Genomic DNA, 18,175 nt, shown 5'->3' with positions numbered 1-18,175 from the left:
TATACCAGCACAGCTTCAACCGTTGATCATTTGGTCCGTATCTGTGTAGGGCTTTTGTCTGGTCTGCTGAGTGGGTGCATTTGGTCCAGTGACCGCTCCGCTGCATGTCTGTGTGGCCACTGGCAGGTGTTAAGAAACCCTGCTGAGAAGGTGAAAGGTGAGCTCCTGAGAGGAGAAAAAAATTGGGAGGCAAAAAAAACCTGGACATTTGCTGTGGTTGTTGTGAGGTCTGACCTGGCAGTTTAAGAGTGACTTATTGTCAGTTTTTACAAAGGTCTTGCTGTCATGTCCCTCTGATTTGGCTAAATACTACAGATTCCATTCTTATTTCCTCCTCTGTTTTACTGTCTGATTATATCTTGTAGGCTAGTTTGTAGGCAGTTATTTCAGCCTGTCAGATAAACCATTGTGAATGACAAAAATGTAAACAATCGCTATGCTTTTCATTTAAAGATGGCAATAAAGACAACAATCTCTTTCCCTCATTTCCACGTTTGGCACAGTCACTATCGTTAAGCACTTTATGGACAGGTTTGGTGTTTATTGAAACTTGGCTGCAGGTATCAAATGGCTCTGCCAGTAGAGAATGTGGCAGCCCTGAAATCTGATCTCCTCCCTGCTCCCTGCAGTCCCTGCAGATGCCATGCCCTCTCCGTAGTGTGGGGAAGACATCTGGGAGGGAAGTCAAATACGAATGAATTAACATGATCAACACTGCCATAAACATCCATGCAAGACTACTTGACACTCAGACATTTTAATTTGGGTCATCCAAATTATTTTTTATTTAAACCGTTTAAATTCAAAATAACTTTTTTCCCTATAACTTTCGCACTCTGTGGGTCCTTTCCGGTTTTCCTGTGAGGGTTGCTGCCAGTTAGAAAAACTTCTTCAGCCTGTGTGGCCTGTTTTCCCTAATCTAAACCATCATCTCCATGTGTCTTCTATTTCAAATTCCAAAGCATTTGAATAAACCCCAGGCAACAGGAACAAATTAATTAATGCCTTTATTCTTCTGTTTGCTGTAAGCGGCCAATGTGCATGTGTTTGTTCCCCTACAGCCTTCATGCACCCCCCACACTCACCCAGATGTTCCGCTGCCTTTCGCCACTGATCAGTTGCACAGTTTCCATGCATGTTGAAATTGATCTCATTTTACCTGCATTCCTGTTTAATGTTTTCCACCTGAGTGCTATAATCTGCTTTTATTGACCTATCATTCACCTCGTGTTTTCACTCTGATGGAAGGAGATGAAAAGGCCACAAAGTAGCATGTTGCATTATGCTACCTGTGTTAGGACGCCTCCCACCTTAATCACTCCTTCCCCCCGCATAAACTGTGTATTTTGGCTTACCCAAAAAGTAAACAGGAAAAAATGTGGACGCTGTCTTGATCATAGACATACATACACTGGATGAATTATCTTTCTGTGCGTCAATGATGAACTGAATGGGGACGGGCAATTTGACAGCCTCACTCAATGTTCCAAAAAGGGCAACTGTGTTAGACAAATAAAGTTTAAAGCTCTTCTCCCATGGGTTCATCCATGGGTCCCTCCACCTGCCAATCAAATAAACCCTCCATTGATCAGTTTTCTATATCTGTTCATTTGTGTTCAGGGTCAGGGGCTCGCTTGAGCCTGCCCAACGACTGGTGGGCAAAGGCGGGTTACACCCTGGACAGTCCACCAGTCCAAAAAAATGTTACATTTGAGCTCTAGCAAAATTCATCTGACAACTGGTTCCAGTGGTATTTTGAGAAATGCAAGATTGGGGCTTTACTGTAGATGGCTAGACTGCTCTTTCTGATGCCTCTCCTTAGTCGTTATCACTTATAGAAATTGTGGCCTTTATTTTTGCAAAGCTGCTGTGCATCATTTGATTTAATATTTTTAAATTTCACCTATTAAACAGATTGCCTTGTACTTTTTGTAGCAATTTTTTTTATTAATTTAGTATTAATTTTATATTCATCCATGTTTTAATCTCAAAGCTACAGACACACTGGGAATGTGAAGCCAGGGTTTGGCGATGTCCCTTTAATTGGCAGTTGAAGATGTTTGCAGTAAACCATCAGGATGGACGATGATATCGTCGGGGGCAGGCGGGGTATTTTTAATTATTCGTTATTATATAATTAATATTCATTATTTTATTTTATTACTTAATTTATTTTATTTCCCAACTAATGACTCATCCGCGATGATCCAGTGTAAACTGAGGAAAGTGACTTTAATAAAAAAAAAAAATAATAACAAACAAAATAGAAAAGACGTAGTCCGCTCTTGCATTAGTCAAGTGGACCGGTGGGCCGAGCAACCGTGTCTCTGGGAGCAGAGCAGTCGGACTTTGTGTTTGAGGGGAAGGAAGGATGCTTTGTTATGTGTGCGCTATGTGGGAGACTTCGGACTGCGATCCATCCCGCAGCTCTAGGTGAACAAGCTACTGAACTCAGGAGAACCGGGTCTTCCGGTAAAAGTGTGTGTCCGGGCAGAGTTCGGACTGTCAGCTCACACAGCGGCTTTGAGGCGGTGTGTGAGCTTTTCAAAGCAGAAATATAGCTAAGTCCTCAGAAACCGTTCAAATAATCACGTGGATTGTTTTTCCAGTCAAGTCCCGACAAAATAAAGCCTGATGTTATTCCCACAAATTTACGTTCAGCCAAGCTGCAGATTGCAGCATTTCCCGCATGGATTTTATATTTATCAAAGGCTAAATGTTGTTAGACTGTGTTAGCCTCTCTCAGCCCTGGCTTCTTCCGGCTCTGTTCTTCAACAGAAAAAAGCACTGACCACACGGATTAAAATTAAAATGATGAGGCGCTTCATAATAACCGTAACGTTAGGAAAAATCATGTTAAGAAGATCATCTAGTATATTACGGAGCTGCCAGATATCTATGTATGCAGCCTCTCAGCAGAACTCATTTCCTCTTCCGGTATTTCAAACACTACTGCGCATATGCGAATGATTTATTCCGACCGAAAGTGTGACCCATGTTAATGTTTGTTATAATCAGAAAAAGGTTTTCTGGGCCCATGAACTCTGAACTCTATTCCGATATATGAAAAACTTAGTGTCACATAATTCCAGCCGCGCACGAACTACGCTTATTGATTTCTCCTCCATCTTCCATTTACGTACACACCAAATCCTAAAAGTGATCATTTGGTCAAAGTTCGACGTAGTTCAACTTTCAACACGCCTTCAGTGGCCACATGTTTTGTCCCTAAAGCCTGAAAACGGTGATAGAAACTTGCGTAGTGAGCTTTTAACGCAGAAGCCCAAAACGCATGTTTACATGCATTTACCTATAGACTTTTCATGTGGAAGTGGCTGCTTGAGTGCGCAATGCTGAGGGCGGTGGGAACGTAGCTTCAAACTTGTCCGCTTTGCTTTGTGTCTAAGTAATTTTCCAACACTCATCTATTCAACTTGTCCCACACACCTTTAACATCTCGGATCCTCTAATTAATTCTTTCCATATTCTTTTTTCCCTTGAGAATAATTATGAAAGTGACAAAGTGAGAAAACACCTGTGGTCCTACAAAGGAAACTTCACAGATTAACTTTGCCACTTACTAACATGTTGCATCTAATTTAAATGCATAGTAGACTATAATCTTGTTTAGTTAAAAGTTGTATCCTGTCTGGAAAAATAAAAAAAAGTTTATGAAGATTGTTCAAACTAATTACTGTAGTTTATGAGCATTTTAAAAAAACTTTCTACCCAGCATGCTTAACACTCTGTGGTCTGTAATATACTACCCTACCCTCAACTTCGACATATTTTCTCACCACATGAAAGTTCTTGTTTTTTTCAGTGTGCATTGTAAGAGACTTTTATATACACACCAGTGCAATGTTTAAGATCCTCCAGTCTGACACATCCAGTTCAGAAAGTAAACATTGTTTAATTTGCAGCAGTGTGTGCGAGTTTGTCCTCCCCAGAGTGGTCCTTGTGGGTTTCATGGCTGTGTGTTGGATGTGGTTTATGTGTTCCGCCTGCCGCGCGATGCATGTGCAGTGGTAGTCATCCTTTTCATTTTACAGCACTCCCTGGAAATAAAGGCATGTAAAAAGATGACTGAATATTTCAAAAAGGACTTGTTAATGGAAACTAAGAAAATTAATTGGTTAAAAACAAACACAATTTTAGATTTTTTTTTTAACTGTTTTGCTGTCAGTAGTTGAAATTGGTTTAAAGTTGAGGTTGACACGCAAAAACATCCATAATCCAAAAATCTCAAATTACCCAGCCTTTTTTTTTGTTGACTCATCAATTTTTCACAGCGGGGCAAATTCCTTACAATGGAAATTCCACCAATACTTTTATGATTGTTGTAATTGGGAACCGTTACATCCTTGTAGCTATTTCAGCTGAGAAAAACTAATCGTGTATTGCAGTTTAATAGGGGAAAAAAACATCTGCTTTCTTGGGTAGATGCTCATGAGGCATCAAAGAAATGTTTCCAACATGTTAAGTCATTTTACTTTAAAGGGGGTTTTAGTGAAAATCTATGTGAAACTGACTGGAAAAATGACTCACCAGTCTCAATAGTACTATTACGTTCCTGTAATTTTAAGGTACTCGGGTTTTATTGGATGGTGAAATATTACCAATATGATTGTGTGGCATTGAAATGTAAAAATCAGAAAACCTTCAATTACAGGTTTTGGTCAGGTTTTGTTAACGTTCAAGACAGTAGCAAGTGTTTATGTGTTCTCAATGCTTTTAAATCTATCAGCCTTTTTTTTTTCCTTTTTTTTTCTTTAGTCCCAGTATGAAAGTAGACTGCAATACAAAGTGTAGTTTAAGTTTTAAGTTCTTGTTAGATATAAGGTTTCAGGTGAACAATTATTCAGTTTTAGCCACAAATGAAACATTTCCTCTGAATAAATATTTTCCCAGGTTCCTTCCTAATGGGTGAATGCTGAGGACCCAGGCTTTCAGGTTGCATATTTGTGCTAAATGGTATGGAACTAATCTTTACTGAGTTATTTCTCATTAAGGATGGGCCTCTGGAAGGTTCGCTGGTGTGTGGACTGCTGGCAGGGACGGGGAAGGAACTGTCTGTTCCTGCAGACGGACTTCATTTAGAATTGAACAGGCATAACTTTCTGACAGGTTTATTAGAGCACTAACTACACGGCTATGTACAGAAACACAAGTGCCAAGTAAAAACAGCAGTAGGGCTTTGTATGGAAGAAAACATTTCTGCGATACTTTAACTGGTTGAAACACTCTCAGACACAAACACACACAAAGCACTGTTTGGTCTCTGTCAAACGCAATAGCAACACTGATTCATGTGGCAGGCAGGGCCATTACAGGCCATCCAGCAGTTCGGGATATAATTCAGCTGCTGACTGATTAATGTTCAGTGGCCATGTGGAAGTGCAGTAACGACTTTCGGAAGAAAAGGAGCATTCTGATTCAGGACTTGGGGTTAAGGAGGATCACAAATCAAGCTTGCTTCGTATGGTGAAAGTGTGATAAGTTACTTGGTTATTACCTCTGTCCTTCCTCTCCAGTGATCACAAAGTTTTCTGCTTTGATCACTTATCCAAACTTTTAGTTATTTTCCTGAGGTATGGGGCAATCAATCTGGCCTCGTTTTGACCTGCGGCGGGGAGCAGGTTGTTTAAAGTTACAGTATGTTATTAGTTCCCATCTAGTGAGAAACGCAAAATTTATTATAGCCCTTCATGTGGCTATCTTAAACCGTTTTGATTACAGTGATAATAATATTAGAAAAGATATAATTACAAAAATGTGCCAGTTTTTTTAAGCCACAGCATGCAATGCAACCCCTGCTTGAACAGGCAGGGCCCCAAAAACAGAAATGCTCCAGTCAGACTTCCTTCCTGTTATTTATAAAGCCATAAATCACAAACATCACACAACTTCCCTCCATAATACCTTTGGACTTTTGGAGATTTATTCCTCCTGGTGCTGGACGGTTTCTACTGACTTGTATTTCTGTGAGGACCAGCATTCGTGAACTTATCTGGCCCCGTACGCCACGTGCAACACCAAATGCTAAAATCATTTACCTCACCGCTTTGTTCAAACCAAATACTGTCAGTGTAGTCATACATTACAAACCAGCCATCCTCATCAAATCTTAAACACAAGATTGTGAGATGTATGACTTTAATACTCAGTGTCATCTAACAGAAGCCCTTTAACCGCACATGCCAGACTGTCTGCATCTCCACTGTCTTGTCTGTCTGTGCAAGGATGGATAGCATCAACTGCAAGAAGTATATAGAGTTACTGAGAGGAACCTTTTTCTTGTAATAACATGTCCAGTATCAAAGCAGTACGATTTAATACAGTATACATCAGTTCATCCATCTTCTATCACTTATCCGGAGGTCTAAGCATAGATGTCCAGACCTTCCTACCCACAGAAACGTCCTCCAGTACTGCTGCGTCATCCTGCCCGCACATGTGCACAAGACACCTAAACTCCTCCTTTGGGGCAGGAACTCTCCACCTACCTGGAAAGGGCAAACCACTTTGTTTGGTCAATATCCATGGCCTCCCACCATGAGGTTCTACTTGTCATTCCATCTGCTTCACACTCAATTGTTGACCACCATCTGCATCAAACAGATAAAATCTCATGACGTCTAAACCGGACTTCCAGCCCTGGCTGTGCTTAAAAATTCTATCCAAAAAAATTCTGAACAAATCCAGTTACAAAGCACATCCCTGCTGGAGTCCAACATGATCTGGGAACAAATTTGACTTGTTGCCAATCAATTCAAATTAACCTCTAGTGTCAGCTGTACAGAAACAGTACTGGTTTTACTAGGGGGCCCTCATATTTCCAGAGAACCTCCAACAGAACACCATAAGGGGCAAGATCAAACCCTTTTTCCAAATCCACAAAGCACTTGCAGATTTATGAGCTATCTCCCAAAAACCCTCAAAGTACACTGTATAAGGTGTAGAGCTGATCCTTTGTTTGATGCCCAAGATGAAAACTGCACTGTTCCTCCTGAATCAGAGGTTTGACTTTCAGCCAAATTTTCTTTCGCTGTGTAGGAGGCTGAGTAGTGAGATTCCCCTGTAGTTGGAGCACACCCTCCTGTACCCCTTTAAGTAAAAATGCACCTATATCCTGGTTTTGAATACAACTCTGACCAGATTGGGCAATGGACTATCCCACTACTGCATCCCCAGCCTCTGTTTCCTCCTGCATGTCAGCAACTGCAAGTGCTTCATGTTGCTTGTTCTGCCAACACCTGTTAGCTGTCTCGGGGGTCCCACAAGCCAGCCAGATTTGATAGGATTTCTTCTTTATCTTAACGACATCCCTTACATTTGAGGACCATTACCGGGTTTGTCTGGAAACCCAGACTGGCACTAGAGACCTCATGGCCACAGCTTTTAACAGCTGCTTTGACAATGGAGATGGAAAACATTGTTTACTCTGACTCAATGTCTCCACCCTCCCTTGGTAACGGGTTAAAGCCATCCCAGATGTGGTAGTTGAAAACTACCACATCTGGGATGTGGTAGTTTAAGGCCCGTTCACACCTAGCTGAACCCCTTTAGTGGGTTCAGCTAGGTGTTCCCAACAGTTTCTTACAGTGCATTTGGGCCTGGTGAGTCCAACTCACCAGGTGTTGGTTGGTTTAAAGTGTAGTCCCTATCTTCACCTAAGTCCAAGACACACAGCCAGAGGTGAAATTACCACAAAAAAAAGGTTCAATAATTGACCTTCTGGTGCCAAGTTCTCTGATAGACCTACTCATGCCTATACATAGGGTTTTGATCATTGCTGAGGTTGTGATAAGGGAGGCTGTTTCTTCCATTTCAAATATCACTGTCATTGCCTATACAGGTATTGAGGTGTCCCCATTTGGAGCGCTTTCTAGGACCCCTTCTAAAAACTTAAAGAAAGTGTGCTCTGTTCAATCCTTTCACTAAAACCCCTGTAGAAGATCTGGGAGCGTAGGGACGTAACTCCACTCATTCACTTGGGTGAACCTCAATAAATGATGGCTGAGGGGGCTATAACCAAACCCATAACAGCCCACCGGATGATTCCATATCATGTTGGTTGGAGTTCATTTCTATGGATCGGGTGGTTAAGACAGTTACTTGACCACTGCCCAAATGACAACACTGGCTCCTTGTGGTCCATTCGGGTGATTGGCCTACAGGACGCTGTTCCCAGATAATTCTTTTGAGTTGAATTTGGCATGGCCTCATGGGAATAGACCAGTACATCTGGAGCTTTCTTTTATGCCATGACACTGGACCTGGCTCCAAGGTGGGGCCTTGGTCCAGTTGACATATTTTTACAATGCAAGATTTCAACATTTTCAATTTGTGTAAATGAAGTTTTTTATTTAAAATAAAAATCTAATTTGTCCAAGAATATTGCTTTATTTTTTAACTATGAAAATACTTTTGTGTTCGCTCTTTAGATGGAGGGGGTAAACTTATATTTATAATGAATAGTACAGAATTGCTTGTAACTCAGTTGGCATATTCTCTTTGGTTTTTATATTTTGCTTTTTCTTATCTGATTAATGTGAAATTTTGTGCGAAAAAAAATTTCTTATAGTTTTTTTTTTTTGTCTGCATTCTTTTGTCTTCCTTTTTCACTATGATACTGCATTTTTTAAGCTGCCTTCCATGTTTTATACACATTTGGATGAAGGCTGAGTGTGCTGTTTGTGCTTCTCACAGTTATGATGTATGAGTACTGGTGCTGCCTTCATGTAATGCGAGCGTGTGCGATACAAAGATAGCATGCTTTGGATGAAAACAGCAAAGCTCTTTTCCAGATTGAGATTGACATAGTCAGTCCTTGTGTGCCCTGCTCTGCATTAAACTACCCTGAGCTCCATGATGCTGTATCTGCAACAAAACCTGCCAGGTTTTGCTGAGTCAGAGAGAGTTCACACAGCAATGGTGAAAGAGCTACTGCACTCAATACCGCCTCTCACTGGTAGGTCTCTTAGAATGCACAGAAAAGAGAGCAGTTTGGTGCAGGACACATATCCCATTATACACTTTCCCTTTACTTTAGTGTCTAAATTGTTTTTTTTTTATCCTAGATTGTTTCTTTAATCACTGAGGTACCTAAAATGTCATTTTTCCCTGAGAAAACAACAGGTTTTAACCTTCTCTGGCCATTAACTCTCTGCAGATGTTTTCTGAGCTGCCTTCAATTTCTTCAGCTCTCTATATTTCTTGTGGGTTTTTAACATTTAGCTACTTGTTTTCAATAATGTGTGATTGATGCAGAAAAGCAAAGGTTGTCAAAAAGTTTAAAGTAACAATTATAAAACAACTGTTCTTGATCAGTTTTTTTCTCTTCTTACAGAAAAACTCTACAACTCTTCGGGACGAGAGCTTCGGAGAGCCCTTTTTTCCCTAAAGCAAATTTTTCAGGTAATATTCCGTTGTCACAGCCTTTTAGATTGTTTTGGGAAAACATTTAGAACTCAAAGGTTTGGTCACCTTCAACATCTCTGTAATTTCTGCTGCAAATCTCATGTAATTAACCTTTTTCCTGGGCTCCAAGTGATCATGCACATTTAACAATATATTTACACATTAATCAGACTTTTCCTGAGGCAGAGTTGTGCTTGGACTCTGCGTTCATGGCAGCTGCTGAGCGTTCTGATCCGGTCACACTTCACACGCTAAACTCAGTTAAGCGGGTTGTCAACCACAGAGGGAGGAAAAAGAAAGTACATACTTGACTTTATAAGGCATCACTCATAGAGAATATGGACAGTTCTCGTGCCATCTTCTTACTTTTGCAGATCCTTCAGAACTCCTGCTCTATCTGTCACTTGGATGCATTACTGTATGTTTAGACTCTCTGCCAAATGACTGGAGTCTCCATCACAGATAGATGGTAAAACTCTTCTGGAACCACTTAGACTTCCTCCTGGGACCCAGAAAGCCCTGACCACCCCATAGTGTTTATTGCTGCTTTCCTTCCATCCCATCTGAGCAGCAGAGTGTATCGAAAAATGTTGAATCCTGCTGAAAACATGATGCTATAGGCCTTAAATTATAGTCACCGACAGGTGTGAGAGGAGCGAGTGGTTTTGTCATCAAGGAAAAAAGGCACAATGAAGTTAAAAAAAACTAAAGGAACCTTTAGAACCAGCCTTACGTTTCTGCCGGTTTTTGTGTATCATGCCTTTACTTCTATTTAGTTTGAATTTTATATTGGTGTGATCCTACATATGTTGCTAAATTGCCATATGTTTTAAAGTCTTCCACTATCACTTTTTAAGCACAAAAACCACTAAAAAGGAACATTAATGGCATTTTCAACCATCTTTCCGGTCAGGGTTTCAATGCAAAAACTTACAGAAAGCTTAAGTTCAAAGATTAGACGAAAAGCTATTCTAGGAATACTTTACTAAACCATTATTTGTGGTCGACCTATGATTGAAAGATCGCAGGTTCGGTTCCCACCTTGCCCGCCCATGCGTCAAAGTATCCTTGGGCAAGACACTGAACCCCATATTGCTCCTGGTGGTCACAGGTTGGCGCCAGTGTACACTAGTGTGTAAATGTATGTGTGCACGGGTGAATGGGACTGTGACTATAAAGTTCCTTGGGCCGTCTAAGAATGTAGTAAAAGCGTTATATAAGTATTTACCATTTCAATATTTTCTGACAAAGTTACTTCTTTTACTATGTTTTAAACAATAATAATAAACAGGTTTCAAACAATCTACTGAAATATGATGTTTACCAAATATCACATGGGACACTTATAGGTTGAAATATGTCCAAGTTAGAGGTTTTACTAATACAAAAACAGGTGTAGCAGAGTCTCTTGTTTAAAACAAGGTACTGGAGATCTTGAGAAGTGTTTTCTTTCCTTTCTTTTCCAGGATGACAAAGATTTAGTTCATGAGTTCGTGGTGGCTGAAGGACTGACATGCTTGATAAAAGTGGGGGCGGAGGCAGACCAGAATTATCAGAATTACATCCTCAGGGGTATGTACACTTCAAAAAGGTACTGCTACGCATCAACAAATCAGGTGTTCCCTGTTACCTCACCATGAGATCATGACTCATCATTCCTCTATTCGCTTTTCTTTCCATAAACCAATCTGCAGGCACATGTATTTATGTAAACTAAATAAACGAATGGTTCCGCTTGATGACCCTTAAAGACACACTCACACATTTGAAGCCTGTAAACAAACTGTCTGCTGTGCAGATTGTGAAAGCTGGGCCAAAAGTAGCAGCTGCTGGATTTATGTGTTCCATGTCAGTGAGGTGAAAGATCATCTGTGTTAAGATTAAGGAGCGTGGGGGGTGGGGGGGGGGACGCAAGACACCATGTCTGTTGATGCTAAAGAAGCCGGGCTGTCTTTCTGAGAGCTCCATCATTTAACAGCCTGTTGTGAAAGGCAGGTCACACATGCTTTAGTGTCTAATAAAACTTATGCCAGGATATTACAGATCATAAAACTCATTTCCCGTGCTCTTCTTTACTTCCCTTCTGTTTTCCTTCTGTTGTCACGTCTCATTCAAAGTGTTTGTGCACCTCCTGATTAAACTGTCTTTGATGCACGCCGTCAATGTTGACTCAGCTTAGATCCAGTTCTTCAGGTGGAGCGACCACCATGAAATTGTTCGGACACCTCTCATGTTGTTTTTTCATTAACTATGTCACGGTGTTTATGTTTCCCGTGATTTGGCTGCACGTTGAAAATGTTGCAGCTTCACGCATCAATTTTACGACCTGCTCATTATTGACCTTTTCCATAATTAATTAAAAAAAATCAAAGAAAAAAGGGAATACAGGTAATGAACGTGAACATGGCTCCTGCCTACGCTGCCTTATTTGCAGGCTCTGTTCATAAATGTTTTAAGGCTTTACCTGAAGTTGGCTCAGCCTCTGACTCAGACAGATAAATCACAGGGGTTAAATGTCCAAAGCATGAACGAGGAGGATGACGACTGGCTTTTGGAAACTAAAGCTGACCACATGTAAGAATTGTTAGTGTCAGTTTGTTGTGAAGGATGAGACCACCTCTGGTATCCGCTCATTCTCTCTTTTTTGCAGTTTTTTTGTCTCCTAGAGAGACATCAGCTTCAGATGTCATTGTTTTTCATCTTCCAGCGTATCTCCCCTTCTCATCTCTCCAAAACTTTAACTTATCTCTGCACTTTTAGAGACTAAACCAAACTACCACGCTCTCGAAAGCCCTTTGAACCTGTTTCAACTCCTGACCTAATTTCTCCAGACAAGCTGAAGAAACGTAAAGTGTAGTCGATCACTCTCCCTCATGAGGCATGTGTTGGAGAACACAAGCCGAGCATGAGCTGGATCCCATATGCACGGGTCAGAAGCATACATAGATCTGGCTGCTTTGCTGCTGACGGCTTCCAAGAGGAGCTAAGCCATAAGCATTCCCAAGGGGGGAGTAAATTAGTTGTCTCAAACTTTCAAAAGTGCACATTGAGAGGGGAAGGGAGTACAAATCAGCTGTAGCAGCTTTAGTATCAAACACGGATCACCTTTAATGTGTCTTTTTTTTTCAATGTCTTTCAAACAGAGCCCATTAGGAATAAGAAAGGGGGTGCAGGAAGAATGTGGCCTTGAACCCATCTGTCTGGTGTGCATTAAAAACCTCCCAACTAATCAATCTTGCTCTCTTTCATGAATAAAGATTAGTTCTATGTGCCTTTTGTGTTTGAAAAAGCCCCAGCCACACTGAAACACACACACACACTTATGGGATTTTGCTTGTCTGTTACAATAACAAATTCCCAACCTTAGCTCCATGGACTTTTGTTTTCCTCAGTCTACATCATCTCACTTTTCTACTTTTCCTAATTTTTCTCCATTTTGGCTCCTCAAAGCCCTGGAGGTGTCTGTGGCCAGTTAGTGCTCTGGAAGCCCCTTTCGTGGCCCCTCACACCTGGCTCGGAGGACTTCCAGACCTGAGTTTAGCTCCTAGGAGACTTGCTCTTTGTTGGCCCAAGGGAACACATTTATGCCTTTATCACCCCATCAGATGGAAGGGTGTGAGGTCACTGTTTCAGAGGTGCCAATGCCATCTGGTTCTCTTGTAAAACTTACAGTTAGCCACAAACACCTATAGGAGCCAAAAGGGCTTCTTAAGGTTCTCCGGTCTATGCTGACAGGAAAATACAAATTTTTGTAAAAAACAAAAAAAAAAGTTCTGTAAAAAAAAATCCTACATTAGTTTCATGTTGTATGTTTCTGTATTTAATTGGTAACACCTTATAATAAAGCTCCCAGTATTAATGTTATTTAAAGCCTAATAAAGCATAGACTAACGTGTTTTATATTCCAAATAATAATGTTTTTCTAAACTTTTATTATCCTACTTTGCATTTTTCTACATTCTACATTCATAAAATCTTTAACTAAAAAACCTCTGAGTGCCACATGTAAGTAGGATGTTGCATGTAGATGAAGGACATGTAGACCTGCAGATATGGTAAATAATGTGTTTGTGCATTGATGAGCATCATTCTACCAGATTAAGTGGCTAAAATGAAGCCTGCACCAGAGCATAAATAAACATTAACACCCTGTCCTGCAGCTCTAAAAGGTTTTAACACATCTATTCATATCAGTTATCAAAAATCTTGTCTTTTTCTCGTATGTCATTCACATGATTTTTTGTTGACTTGTGTTTAGCCTGATTAGATTTCAAGATGGCCACCAGCAGTGAGGCACATGTGGTCCATGGACAGCAGCTGCTTGAAAATCAGTTATTTTCTATCAAGCATCATTCATAAAAAAACATTCTTTAGAATTGAGAAAAAGATTTCTTACTTTTATAATATGTTTTTACTAATTCTATATTTCCCCACAAAATATCACAGCTCAGTGAGATTAGACGCGAGAGACAAAGTGATTGAGGGGTTCACTGCACATTCTTCCAACTTTGGCACTAGTGTGGAGGAAGAGGACGAGGTTTTTGGCAGACAAGAAGAGATTGATTCAGGTAGAGACAAGGATGTTCTTGAGGAGAATACAGAAGAAAAGGAGGAAGAAGAGTCAGATGAAGAAGAGACAGCAGCAGCAACTTAGAGAGCATCCAAAGGGGGCAAAGACATTTGGGTGGCAGTACATATTTTGCATGAAATATTTGGACAAAATAGGTTATTTTGTAAGAAAGCAAGAAACACAGGGGTTTATCAGTATGGAGTAGAGCTGTGAAATATTTGAAATACTTAGCTGACTAATTCTTTATCAGATATGTGCACCTGTTTACAGTTGGTGCACAACATTATTTAAACACCACGTCTTCCGTGCAATATTAAGGTGCAAATAAAGTACCGTAATTTCCGGACTACAAGCCGCTACTTTTTTCCTGCGCTTACAGCCCTGCGGCTTTTTCAGTGACGCGGCTAATTTATGGATTTAATTGGCGGCCGCCATGTACGTATTTTCGAACTCAGTGAATAGTTTGAGTTCTCCATCTAAGACCAAGCACGAGGCATTTTTATTCAACACACCTCTTAGCAGCCAAACAGCATGGACTTAACTTCAGGTCTTAGACACTTCAGTCATGGTTCAACAAAACGAAACACGCATGCCCGGCCGCATCCCAGAATCCTTTGGGGCCATTACACCCAACGTGCACGTGATCGCCGCTACATTATGATGAAGCTTTCAAGTTAAAAGCAATCGTTAAAAGCAGCGTAAAAAAGTCCACCGTCACCAACGGGTTTGGAAAAGACGGTTTGCTGCGTGACGGAGAGAACAGCGCATGGAGTGAATTTACACTCCATTTACGGTTTCTAAGGAAACCGTAAAAGCGGAATTTTGCTTTGAAAAACTCACAGCCTCCGTGTGAGCTGGAGACATCTTCTCCTGCTGATTGAGCTGCGGGGCCGATGGCAGTCTGATGGCTCCCACACGTAACAACGCACCCGCCCCTCATACACAAAACGTACAGTTTTAAGTCCGATTGCTCTGCACAGAAACGATTTGCTCCATCCACCGGCGCAACGGGGACGAAGTGCTCCTCCTTGAAGCTGCCCTGGCCAGAGGTGTCGGAGTAGATAGGAAGGGGAGACAAGGAGCGCGCGGGGCGGGAGCGGAGCGCAGAGGCGTCCGCGGAGTGCAGAGGCTTCTGAATTCTGACGCACGCGCCGCACTGAGGCGCGCGCTTTTCAGTCGCCGCTGCTTTATTTTACCGTTGTGTTTTCTAACTACTCCCATAACGCTGCTGCGACACAAGCGGAAGGAGAGCTTTACCCGTTCACCCCTCCATGCACTGCTGCTAATTCTTAAACACGTACAACAGTATGGCGAGCCGGGCATTGGCCCCGCCTTTAGCCCCTAAGACTCATGGGAAATGTGGAATCGCGGATGTAAATTTCCTCATTATAACTGAGGGATGTAATGTTGATTATATGGTTACTGTTTGTAATTTTATGTTAGATACCTAGATTGTCAATAAGTAAAAAAAAAATGAAATAAAAACACCATAACTGAGGGACTTGTGAACAGAATACAGCTCCATGCTGTTTGTCAGATGTCGATACACTTAAATACGTAACCCTGAGGCAAAATTGGCACCACCCACAATGTGCTAATGAATTGCACTCACTCTGGGATGCTGGGCGTGATCTGTAAGGATGACATTATCGACAAACACATGCGCGGCTTGTACTCTGACGCGGCTTGTGTATGTATAAAAGCAGTCAAACACGTGAATATGGGTGGGTGCGGCTTGTAATCGGGTGCGCTTTGTAGTCCGGAATTTACGGTATTTATTTTGTCACAAAATGTCCATTACTGACTGTTTAAGGGTTAAAGTGCTAAACTATTCCAAATTCTAGTGATACAAGCATTACGTTGTATGTTATGTTGGTATTGGCCCTTGCTCTCTTTTACACCGTACATCATTGCATCTATTTGAGTACCGTATTTACCAAACTCTTATTGAGATTTACTCACCTGCAAGCAAGTGAGAAGGAATCTATTCACACGACTATGATAAATCAGTGAAAGTTTTAATATCACAAATAAGTGCAATTCATTTTTAACAGAATGTATGCAAAAATCAAGACACAACAAATAATACTGCAACACAACCTCATTACATTTTGACATTTCATTTAAAGGACAAAATATTTCAGGAAAGGAAAAGCTGCGTCACTTATAGGATAAAATGGAAGTCCTGTGGACAACCAAGGTTGAAAAAACAGGACAGGGGAAAGATGAAACATGGAAAGGAATGTGAGAAGGCATCAAGAGGAAGAAAATCTTAAGTCAGTTTGATCAGATGACTGGAAAAAAAACAGTGACATCGTGGACTGGAGAATGACAGTGACAGAAACAAATGCAATACATCTTAAACCAAGATGAATGGGACATCCAGCATTCTATTCTCAAAACTGGAGGAAAGGGTACGTAGTACGTTGGGCAGACCTAGCAGATTTGTCTGACTGGCCACACCCACAGAAACTAGTTTTATAGTGAAGCGTGACCGCAGGGTTCGAAAAAAATCTGCTGGCTGCAGTCAGGCATGTCAGTGTAAACATCTTTAGCGTAAGCAAAGATATAATAATTATAATTATATAATATAAAATAAGGAAAAAAAATACAAGCTTCTATTTAAACTTTGGCTGCTCCTTTTAGCATGCACTCACCAGAGGGAATTATCCACTAAATAATACAAAATAACAATAATTACTTTATTTAGTTTAGTCGTTTAAAAGGTTTATGAGTTTTCACTTTAATTTAATTTATTATGCTTTTATACTACACTTTTTAGGATAAAAAAAATTGGTTTTACTAATCCAGGGGTCTGCAAACTGAGGCTCTGGAGCCACATTTGGCTCCTTTACTACTTTTACTACTCTATTGTGTAGTAAAGTAAACTAAATTAAACTTGATTCAACTCATTCACAAACAGTTGAAGGACAGCACATACCCCTCTACGAGGTTCTGACTATGGTAGCTGTAAATCTCCAACAATCCATCAATCTTTTGGAGTTTACCAAAGTCCTACCAAAGCGCTTTGGCAGATTTCTGAGCAACGTGTACCACAGAAAATGAATTAGAAGTCAATTAGCTCCACAAGATTTCATACTTAAGGTGCACCAGGTTATGAGAGGGATTTTCTATTTTACAACAAGTTGAAGGATTTTAAGTCTGCCTTATGGTTTAAAACATGTCAAGGGTCATTTAATTAGTTGTTTTTCAATTTTAGTTTGTTGGATTAAGTCATTTCTGGCTGAGATGCACCACAAATGGTAAAACAAACAGTTTTTTTATTATTATTGCTGACAGTACACTACCCACTATTACATTTGCTGCATTAAGATTAGTGCATTAAGATTAGTGGCACAGTGTCTTTTATTTTAAAAGAAAGTCATGTGAACCTCTTTCGAAAGTAATAAACTATTTCATATTTAGAAAAAACAACAACACAATATTTTATTTAAATTGATCATATTGTAACAATGACATACATACAAAGTTTTGGCTTATTTTTTAAAGGGTGAAGACTTTGTAACTCCTTTTGGGTAGTGGTTGGTGAGAAATAGACCTGAATGGCTCTTAAAGTGTTGAAAGTTGCAGTCCCCTGTGTTCGTCCTAGTCCGTATTTTTATAGTGCATAAGGATGCGATTTTTGGGTAAACTTTGAATCAATCTGCCAATTAACCAGCTAGTAGAGGGCTCCTCTAGCTGGTGAGACCCCTACTGTGTGAAGTAGGAACTTAACCAGGCTGGCAGAGCTACGCAATACTGTTGAGAATACTGTTGATACTTCTGTATCCCTTAAAAAATGCATTCCTATAAAGAGTCAAAGATGCTTTCAGCAGTAAGTTATTTAACTCTAAGATAAACACGCCTCTATGGCCGTGATTAGAATGAGCAAAACAAGGAAATGGGAAAGGAAATTCTAATGATTTTCCCTGGCCTTTGCATTTCATTTGTCGAGTTTCAAATAAAAACAGAAACAAAAGCTCCCACTGTGGTAAATCTGTCCCTGCAAAAGCAGGATAGTCAGACAGAAAGGGTGGATTAAAGACACAGTATCTATAGTAAACTTGAAACAATTAACCAGTTAGCAGAGGGCTTTGAAATATTGACATTCCTCAGTTTAAGCTGTGTTTTTAGCTACACTTTCTCTGTGTGCACTCCTGAAGGGCCACACCAGTTCTGTCT

At 40.5% G+C, this 18,175-nt stretch overlaps 1 protein-coding gene across 4 annotated transcripts in view; it reads left to right on the top strand.

Annotated features, from left to right (window-relative positions):
• Positions 1–18,175, top strand: part of fhod3b (formin homology 2 domain containing 3b) — an 88,146-nt gene that overhangs the window by 42,503 nt on the left and 27,468 nt on the right. For all 4 annotated transcript variants that reach the window (XM_078932942.1, XM_023964615.2, XM_023964614.2 and 1 more), the window contains exons 4-5: positions 9,353–9,420; positions 10,890–10,995. In XM_078932942.1, coding sequence (XP_078789068.1) covers positions 9,353–9,420; positions 10,890–10,995 — 174 coding nt within the window. The remainder of the gene's footprint in view (positions 1–9,352; positions 9,421–10,889; positions 10,996–18,175) is intronic.

This window comes from Oryzias latipes, chromosome 16 (assembly GCF_053564925.1).
Source record: "Oryzias latipes strain Hd-rR chromosome 16, Olatipes_Hd-rR_3.1".
NCBI lineage: Eukaryota > Metazoa > Chordata > Actinopteri > Beloniformes > Adrianichthyidae > Oryzias > Oryzias latipes.
This window is presented reverse-complemented; position numbering and strand designations above follow the sequence as displayed.